Source organism: Sceloporus undulatus, chromosome 5, assembly GCF_019175285.1.
Source record: "Sceloporus undulatus isolate JIND9_A2432 ecotype Alabama chromosome 5, SceUnd_v1.1, whole genome shotgun sequence".
Classification (NCBI taxonomy): domain Eukaryota; kingdom Metazoa; phylum Chordata; class Lepidosauria; order Squamata; family Phrynosomatidae; genus Sceloporus; species Sceloporus undulatus.
In genome coordinates this window covers 182,773,564-182,783,842 of record NC_056526.1, presented here as the reverse complement: position 1 = coordinate 182,783,842, position 10,279 = coordinate 182,773,564, and the positions used below count along the sequence as shown (strand labels likewise).

At 40.8% G+C, this 10,279-nt stretch overlaps 1 protein-coding gene across 1 annotated transcript; it reads left to right on the top strand.

Moving 5' to 3' along the window:
• Positions 1–2,108: 2,108 nt before the first annotated feature.
• Positions 2,109–9,684, top strand: LOC121931533 (interleukin-8-like). The gene is made up of 4 exons (XM_042469395.1): positions 2,109–2,269; positions 3,529–3,658; positions 5,490–5,576; positions 7,280–9,684. Exons 1-4 carry the CDS (start codon positions 2,206–2,208, stop codon positions 7,296–7,298), a joined length of 300 nt encoding a protein of 99 aa, XP_042325329.1. The 5' UTR covers positions 2,109–2,205; the 3' UTR covers positions 7,299–9,684.
• Positions 9,685–10,279: the final 595 nt, after the last annotated feature.

Genomic DNA, 10,279 nt, shown 5'->3' with positions numbered 1-10,279 from the left:
TAGAGGATCCGAGCCCTTGTCCTTACAGCATGCCTAGTTCATAGAATCATAGAGTTGGAAGAGACCACAAGGGCCATCCAGTCCAACCCCCTGCCATACAGGAACTCACAATCAAAGCATACCCGACAGATGACCATCCAGCCTCTGTTTAAAAACCTCCAAAGAAGGAGACTCCGCACACTCTCTGAGGGAGTGTGTTCCACTGTTGAACAGCCCTTACTATCAGGAAGTTCTTCCTTATGTTTAGGTAGAATCCCTTTTCCTGTAGCTTCCATCCATTGTTCCATGTCCTATTCTCTGGAGCAACAGAAAACAAGCTTGCTCCATCTGCAATATGACATCCCTTCAAATATTTAAACTGGCTATCATATCACCTTTTAACTGTCTCTTCTCCAGGCGAAAGATACCCATCTCCCAAAGTCTCCCATTATAAGACATGGTTTCCAGACCCTTCACCATTTTGGTGGCCCTCCTCTGGACACACTCCAGTTTCTCAACATCCTTTTTTAATTGTGGGTCCCAGAACTGGACACAGGATTCCAGGTGAGGCCTGTCCAAAGCAGAATACAGTGGCACTATTACTTCCCTTGATCTAGACACTTGTAGTTGTGCTCTACTTCCTATACTCCATAACATGGGAAGGATTCAGTATTTCACAACACAGCCCTGTCTCCCACAGGGCCATCACGGGATCTTCAGCTTACAGGGGTACCCCGGGTTATGAATTTAATTCGTTCCGCCGCCGCTTTCGTAACCCGAAAGGCTTTCGCAAGCCGAAAACCCATAGGCGCTAATGGGGAAAAGCCGCGATTTGGTGCGAAAAAGCGCCGAAAAGCACCAAAATTTCTTTCGTAACCCGAAATAACCTTCGTAAACCGGAACAGTTTTTTTCAATTGATTTTTTTCGTAACCCGGAAATTTCGTAAGGCGGCGCATTCGTATCCCGGGGTACCACTGTATTTGATTTTATTACTACCCTTCAAAGATAACATCCCCTTTTTAGGTTGCCCATTTAATTTCAGGCCAAAGTCAGTAATGCTTCTTCTTATATTTGAATATTTTTATGTTCCAGTTATTTCTGCCAAATTTATGAAGAAATTAACAATATTTGAAAAATTCATAAGAAAAATGAATGGTGGAATTAAAGAGATACAGCTTTTTTGCCAATTGCATGAAGAAATTTACAATGTTTGCAGGGGTCTTTAAAAATGAATGAACAGAATGGAATTTTCAATAGTCTATTTTATTCAAGAGGAACAGCTGTTCTATGATGCCATCCACCTGTTCAAAATATGGAACCCTTCAGAACAACAACAACAACAACAACAACAACACAACCAAAACAAAGCAAAAAACACCAGAGGTAGCAGCGTGCTTCAGCACCACTTACTTGTTTGAGTTAACAATGCCAGATTTATATAAGTTAACACTCTAAAGGTCTGCCTGGTTGAACAAATCTGTCAATTTTATTTTCTTCCTGAATTCAGTTTAAGTAACAAAAACAAAACAAGTTATGTTTGTGAAAAACTTTGTAAAATGTTGAAAGTTCATGTTCAAATTTGAGCAAAATGAAATTCTTACAAGTCCCTAATGCAGAATGAGGCAAATTTAGCAAAGCTTCTAGGGCTGCGTCTACACTGCATATTTAATCTAGTTTGACACTGCTTTAACTGCCATGGCTCAATGTTATGGAATTCTGGGATTTGTAGTTTTGTGAGACATTTCCCCTCTCTGTCAAAAAGAAACTATAAATCCTAGGATTTTATAGGATGGAGCCATGACAGTTAAAGCAATGTCAAACTGCATTAATTTGACAGTGTGGTAACAGCACTGGTAACTATCAATTAGAATCCTTTACAAATACCTGGTTCAAAATAGATGCAGCAATGCCCCTTGTAATGGTAAAAGTAGCTTGGGTATTTTTGTTTGTTTAATCAGCATAATTTGCCAGATACTTAACTCTTATTATTATGTCTGTAAGTTTTCTGGTTCTGTTACCAAATTGCAAACTCAGCTATAAATTCTACGGGAAGCATAATGGGGAATACACAATGATGCAACTTTGCATAAATGAGACTTAAAACAGCTGACGTAAAGTGGGGCTCTATGAAATAAATAGAAGCCTCTTGCCTACCAAAGGTCCATTCAACAAGAATTAAGGACTGCTTCCATTCTGGAAGAGTGGAGCTGACAACTAAAGCCAAAATGCAATCTCACCGTCTTATCATCCTTTGGGTGCTGTTTCTTGCCTGTCATATAACTGTTGCCAGTAAGTATCATCTTGTTTTTGTCCTTTAGCGATCCTTTCCCTTTAACTTTGCATTACAGGTTGCTTCTCCTTTATCCAGAATTCCAAAAATTGAAATACTGTATTCCATAAACCAAAGCTTTTTTTCATGGGCAGCTGAGATAGTGACACCTTTGCTTTCCGAAGGGTCAGTGCACACAAAAGTTGTTTCACGCACAAAATTATTTTTTTTAAATTGTATAAAATTACCTTCAGGCTATGTTCATATGAAACAAATGAATATTATGTTTAGACTTGGGTCCCATCTCCAAAATATCTCATTATGTACATATATGCAAATACTAATAGTCCAAAATAAAAAATACAAATACAAAACACTGCTGGGTCCAAGCATTTTGGATAAGGGCGATGCAACCTATATGCACAGTTGGACCTGCAGGAGATCTGTTCCGGATCTAAGCCCATTCCAACTTTTCCAGGGTATTTCCATTCGCGGAGTGTGTGTATGTGGCTTGGGAGTCCCCAATAATTGGCTGAGTGAGCAAAGGAGGAAAAAAGAAGTCTGACCTAGTAGGGATCTGTTCACACTAAAGAATTACAGCACTTTGGAGTTTATCACACGGGGTTTATCCTATGCAGTAGCCAAGGACTGTGGGTTTTGAGAGCCAGTGTGGTGTGATGATTTGAGTGTTCGATTATGACTCTGGAGACCAGGGTTCAATTGCCAGCTTGGCCATTAAACCCACTCAGTGACCATGGGCAAGTCACATGCTCTCAGCCTCAGGGGAAGGCAATGGTAAACCTCCTCTGAACAAATCTTCCCAAGAAAACTCCATGACAGGGCCACCTTAGGGACTCCATAAGTTGGAAATGACTTGAAGGCACACAACAACAACAACAACAACAACCTTCTCTCTCAGAGAGTGCTGGTGCCACAACAAACTGCAAAGCCCAGGATTCCATAGGATGGAGCCACATGACACTTAAAGCAGTGTCAAACTGCATTAATTCTGCAGTGTGGCGGCAACTTGAGTTTGCTCTCAAAACCAAAACAAAGACCCTTTCTTTAAAAAACTGAAACCAAATTAACTGAAATCTCTGTAGCCTTGTTGTCAAAATTATAAGCCTCCAGAGCCCTGCAGATGAAAAAACTGGAAAGTAATGCTGATTTTATCAGGGCTGGACAACACAAGGGTACACTTCATAGTAGCAGTAGGAAGTTGTTGTAGCATGATGTTGAGTTATCCTTGTCTTACCGCACCGGTTTCTGTATCCTACAGATATCTTTGACCCTACAATTAGCTTATCCTGCAAGTGTTCAAGAGTGACGTACCGATTCATCCATCCTAACAAATATGCAAGAGTGGAAATCTTTCCTGCTGGAATCACCTGCAAGAACATGGAAATAATGTAAGTGTCTGCCTTCATTTATTTTGTGGTGGAGTTTTCCTGTGAAGGAAAAGATGGTTTATTCATAAATTTTCAGGTTCAAGTTGGGGTATTAAGACTGAAAACAGATACTGTATAAACCCCTTGGCGAATACACCCATGGCATCTTTGGTACTACACAAATGTAGCACTTTGATACTATGTTGACTGTCATGGTTTCATCCTATGAAACCTGGGGTCTGTTGTTCGGAGGAGCACTGCAGCTCTATGGCAGAAATTTCCAAATGCTCCAATAAAACTACAAATACCAAGATCCTATAGGATAGAGCTATACTAGGCAGTTAAAATTAGTTATTAATTAAAATGTTTATTCTTGTTGTGTGCCTTCAAGTCATTTCTGACTTATAGATAGCCTAAGGCAAACCTATCATGGGGTTTTCTGGGGCTGAGAGTGTGTAATGCACCTAAGGTCACCCAATGGGTTTCTATGGCCAAGCAGGGAATCGAACTCTGATCTCCAAAGTTGAAGTCTAATGCTCAGACCACTACACCATGCTGGCTTTCAAGAAATAATTTTTTTTGATTTCCCACTCTATATCCAAGGATATTAGAATGACACATAGCAACATCGATTTAGGACAATTTATTAACAATAACAATAATATATTAAAGAATGTATTAAATAATGTATCACTTAAAAGAGTATAAAAATGCTATAATTGCGGAGTGTGAAAGAGAGCCAGTTTTTTTGCTCCTTGGTCAGATTTGGGGTGCCACCCACCAACTTACTTTTTATTTCAAAAGTTACCACAAAAGTGAAGTGACTAAGGCTGAAGAATTAATACAGTAGGACACTGCTTTAACAAATGCTGTGGAATTCTGGGATTTGTAGTTTTGTGAGAGGTTTATCCTTCTCTGTCAACAAGCCCTCTCCCTCCTAGGTTAGAAAGTTGTATTTCTTGTTGAACCTAAGGGGGCAGAATTCAGAGATATAACCATGTTCATCTGGAATATCAGTATACAAAGGGATCTAGTAGTACCTTTAAATTGATTTTTGTAGACTTGGGGTGCATCTACACTGTAGAAACAATGCAGTATGACACCACTTTCGCTGCCGTGGCTCCATCCTACAGAATCCTGGCAGGGACGTAGCCAAGTGGGGGGATCTTGGGGTCCAGACCCCCCCTTTCATTAGAAAAATGAATGGTGTGTGCTGCTGCGCCGCTGCACCCAAGCCCCATTATAATGGTGGCACTTAGTCTGGACCCCCCCCCCTTCCTAAAATCCTGGCTACGTCCCTGATCCTGGGATTTGTAGTTTTGTGAGGCAGCAGCACTCTTTGGCAGCGAAGACTAAATTCTTTGTAAAACTACCGACCCCAGGATTGCATAGGATGGAGCTACAGCACAAAAAGTGGTATCAAACTGCATTATTTCTACACTGCAGATGCACACTTTGCTCTACTTCCTCAGATGCATGGAGAGGGTATAGACTTACCGTAGGTCCAAAAACACACTGCAAAAATAATCCAGTTTGAAACCACTTTAACTGCCCTGGCTCAGTGCTAGGGGATCCTGGGAACTGTAGTTTATGGTGGAACCAGAGCTCTCTGACAGAGGTAGCTAAACATCTCACAAGACTATAGTTCCCAGAATTCCTTAGCACTGAGCCAGGGCAGTTAAAGCAGCCTCAAACTGGATTATTTCTGCAGTGTGTTTTGGAAAATTTATGCTACAACTTCTTCCGCTCAGGTAGTATCAAAGGTGCTACAAGATCCCTTTGCTGAACTTAAATCTTTCTGCTTGGCACAAACTTGGAAAGAGACACACCATCAAATCTATTTGTTTTACAGAATCACGCTGAAGAGAGGAAACAACAAAGTGTGTATTGATCCTCAGTCTAGATGGGTGAAGAATTTAGTGAAGGTGATGGAAAACACGTAAGTTCCAACATGATGTCTCTTCCCTGCTTCGGGTCCACCTGGCTTTCCTAGCCGATATTGTCCAAATGAGGAGTGAGGATTTTTGGCTCTCTAGTTTATCTGACCTGCAACTCCCATCAGTTTTACCAGTATAGCCAACAATATGTTATTAGGAAGTTTTACTTCAAAGGTTTCTTCACCCTAAGTCGACTGTGGGAACGGTTGGTGACTTCTGTGTCAGTGGGTCAATGAATCCACTCTGAGTTTTAGTTCAAAAAGTGTAATGCAGGAGTGAGCAAAGTATGGCCCGTGGGCCACATGCAGCACTCAGGGCTGCTTTCTGGTTCCTTGGGCCCCTATGGATCAAAGGATTATGCCCTCAAATGCCCTCTCAGAGGTGTGTGGGGCAATTTCCCCATGTTTTCCCCCCCAGGTTAAGTAAACAAGTGACCTTCTCCCATACCACACTGTATTTCTATATGTGTATTTTTTGTGTGCCTTCAAGTCATTTCCAACTTATGGTGACCCCCAAGGCAAACCTATTGTGGGGTTTTCTTGGCAAGATTTGTTCAGAGGAGGTTTGCCATTGCCTTCCTCTGAGGCTGAGAGAGTGCGACTTGCCCAAGGTCACCCAGTAGGTTTCAAGACTGAGTGAGGAGCCTGGTCTCCAGAGCCATAGTCCAATGCTCAAACCCCTCCGCCACAGTGGTTCACATTTCTATATACTGCTAAATATTACTAATATTACTAAATTACTTCTTGTTTTGAAAAGAAGGCTTCTCCCAGGTCTAAAATAATGTGGGGAGAGTGGATGTGTTGATTAAAAAAATGGCTTCTCCTGGGCCTAAAATGCATCCCACAAAACCTTTTCTTGTATTGGGGGGTCCACCTTTTTTTGTGGTGGGCACAGTAGGGAGTAGCCTGGGGGAGCTAATGCATTATGCAGCTCCCTAATACCCCACAATTGCCCACTTCTGCTTTAAAAAACTATCCAAGGTACCGCACAGTATTTCTATATAGTGCTAAAGATTACTAAAACAATATTAATAAAAAATTATTGAAATAAAATGAAACTAATATTACTAAAATATTAGTAATTTTAAAAATACTAACTTTACTCTTAAATTGTAAATCCCATCCATCGCTGAATGTGATAGCAATAGCCATGACATAAACAACTAGCAAAACAAAAAATATACCTTTAAATCACAATATCATGCTCAAAATATATTTATATTTGCATAGCTTCAAGAAGGTAAAGTAAAAACTTGGTTAGATGTGATGTTCTTGAAGAAAAAATTAAGAGTGAAGCATAAATAAATGAAAAACCTGAGGCCTCTCCTTTCTCTGCCCATTGAGCCTTGTACCATTCACTCCTTCTCTTCCGCTGAGCTCTAGGGTTTTAAAGGGATGTGGGCAAATGTCACAGCCCATTTCTGCCAAAAGATAGACCAGTGGTGTCACCCCTTTAGAGTGTCACTTGGTGTCATCCTCCTAGTGATACCCCTGAGTGAAGCTATTTGTGAAATGTGGACAATGGCTGCCCTTGGAGTGGCTGGAGAGGATCAGGCAGGCCATTCAAGGTCTTCTGCAGCCTTGGTGGGCCATAGACTTTCCTACCCTGGGTTAACTTCACAACAGCTCCTTTTGGGTAAAGGCATGGTGCTTGGGGCCTCTTTTCTGTCTTACCTTCATTTATTTTACTCTCTATTTTCCTACAGGAATGAAGCTTCTTCTTGAAATGCACCAAGGTCTGAGATGTTCCAGGAAGCATAGATAACTCACAAATCCCAAATGTGAAATGCAATTTCTTCCTTCCTTTTTGCTTTTTTCATTAATTCTGCCTTGGAGAACAATGCTACTGATCACGTAACTGTTTCAGCGTCCATTAGAACCCAGTTAGGCTGTGCTTGCCCTGCTGAAAATCTGCAATTCCAATGCATCTTCTCATACCATGTGTGCCTATGCCCAATATGTATCTCATCCTAAGGTCAATCATTAAACAATTCTCCATATTAGGGCTGCAAAAGACATCTGTTTGCCCCTGTAACTGTGGAAACAGTAGTGCAAATACAATTTCATGAGGACATTTCTTCTAGCCTGCTCTGCTCACCCATAGGTCTAAAATGCTGAAAGGAAGAGAGAGAGAGAGAGAGAATGCCATTATAAAGCCTCAGCAGTGCAGCCCCGTTTTAAGGCAAGGGCTGGGTCTTGGAAACTTTTCCAAAACTCAGACTTGCCTTCCATGTATTTTCCTTATCAAACAAGAGGAAAAAGAGAGGCCAGAGTACAGTCATTCCTCTGTATCCACAGATTTTTTTATTCACCAGTTCAAGAATCCATAGGTTGAAAATATTTTTAATAAGTATAAATTGCCAATAGCAAATCTTGATTTTGCCATTTTATATAAGAGACACCATTTTACTATGCCATTGTATTTAATGGGACTTGAGTATCAATGGGTTTAGTTATCCACAGGAGGGTCCTGGAACCAAACCCCAGCCAGTAGATACCAAGGGCCCACTTGGTATTCCCAAGTGACACTAGGCATCTGTTTGCACACACATTCTGGTATGCTTCTTGGTGCCAACACTGCTGACACCAGTCACTCCCTCTGAGATCAGAATAAGGGACCCAAGGTCAATCACATGGCTGGAGTTTTGTTCTGGCTTCAGAGGGAGCGATTCATGCCGGTGTCAACATAGCAGGATGAATGTGCAAACAGCCACCCAGTGTCACTCTGGAGGACTTGGAATTTTCTTGGAAAATCTGGAGCAAATGGTGAGTTTATTTAAGTGGTTTTAAGGGATATGGTGGCTCAAGTGGTTAAGATGCTGACTCTGTTGATTGCAAGATTGGCAGGTTGACAGTTCGAGGCCTGGGTGCCACACGATGGGGAGAGCTCCCATCACTAGTCCCATCTTCTACCAACCTAGCAGTTCGAAAGCATGCAAGTGCAAGTAGATAAATAGGTATCACTCTGGTGAGGAATTAAACAGCATTCTGTGCAATCATGCTGGCCAAATGATTAGAGTCATCCCTGAACAGAGCGCAGTTTTCTTGCCTTAAACAGAGTACAGAAACACCATTCCTTTGGATCATACCTTCCAGAATGCCCCATCCAGCAAGAAACAAAAACAATATGGCAACCTCTTTCCTATTCTGTGTACAAAAACAGCTGCACTGGCACTTGAATCTTTCTTCATGATGGAGGGCATCTTCCATCATAGCTGAAAGCCACAGGGTAGTTCAGGGAGATGTTCAAGTAAGAGGTGTAGCTATGGGGGTGTGCATGCCAAATGATGACATTTCTGTCCCCTAAATGAAAATTTCTTTCATTCCCCGAATTTCTAGGATTGCCATGAGTGACACACTGAAAATGGTTCACAGCTAGAACGCTTCTCTTTGCTGTGCTCACATTCCCTTGGGAACTTTGTGTTCCCCCTTTCTTTGGTGCCTGAACTCTATTGTTTAAAGAGTTTTAAGTTACTACAATTCTGGAAATTTGGAGACTGAATGACAATTTCATTTGCAAAGGCGCTATTCTTATATGGGGAGGCAATGCCCTCATCCTGTCCCTTTAGCTACACCTCTGGGTTCAAGAAAAAACTGTTTGGCACACGCCTCTCTCCAAATCTTGGTGCTGCCTCCCAGCATCTGTGCCACCTGAGGAAAGCAGTTCACTCCATCTGACTGTAGGGTCGGCACTCTTGAAAAATTGCTGGGATAAAGGAAGTATCAAGGAGGAAAGTTCAGATGCAGTTTAGCATGCCCTGCATATCTACATTCTCTTATATCTATTTGGCATTCTAAAACATAGATCTCTCGGCTGTAAGACTGTGATAGGAAAGGTTATTTTGCATCGTTTAGTAAGACAAATAATTGCTTTCTAGAAGAAATATTTAAAATCTCTTTTAAGTATTGCAAGAACAGGGATTGAAAAAATTAAACTAATGAACAACAATCTCTTGTGATAAATGATTTCTTAAAAAAAGACCTACGCTATTGTATTTTATTCTTGGCTCTTATATTCTCTCTGTGAAACCTTAAAAATGTGAACAAAATCAAATGTGATGCTAAACTGTTTTGTGGGTTTTTTTTTGTAAATTTCTGTAATAAAATTGAACAATAAAACAATCCTTTTCATTTGAAAACATCCTTTTCGTTGCATGCATTTCTGGCAGTTGCTACAGTGATATAAATCTTCATCAGTTTCAGTTTTGTGGGCAATAATGAATAATTGAACTATTTTTTAATTACACAGTTCTTCAGGCTCATTTAAAGTTCAGGTTTTATTCTACCACACTTGCATTTTTTGGGGGGCGGTTATCGAAAAAAACAGAAATCAGGTTTTCTGTGCGGAAAATCAGATTTTCTGGCTAGGGAACGTTTTCTGCACAAAAAATGCCATTTTCTTCACAACCTACTCCTCCTCCTTATTCATTTTCCACATAGAACAAATTTCAAACGACAAGGATTCCTATCTGTGGATACCCAGCCTGTACCACATTGGTTCTTGAATAACTCAGGGTGCATCTACACTGTAGAAATAATGCAGTTTGACACCACTTTAAGTGATGTAGCTCCATCCTATGGAATTCTGGGATTTGTAGTTTTACAAGGTCTTAAGCCTTTTCTGCCAAAGTGTCCTTACAAAATGGTGCCTTACAAATTTACAAGTTCCAGGATTCTGTAGGGTGGAGCTACAGCATTTAACATGG

Coding starts and splice junctions, on each gene's coding strand:
- LOC121931533 (XM_042469395.1), top strand. CDS start 2,206: ATGCAATCTCACCGTCTTATCATCCTTTGGGTGCTGTTTCTTGCCTGT. Junction 2,270..3,528: donor CTGTCATATAACTGTTGCCA/GTAAGTATCATC, acceptor TGTATCCTACAG/ATATCTTTGACCCTACAATT. Junction 3,659..5,489: donor TGCAAGAACATGGAAATAAT/GTAAGTGTCTGC, acceptor TTTGTTTTACAG/AATCACGCTGAAGAGAGGAA.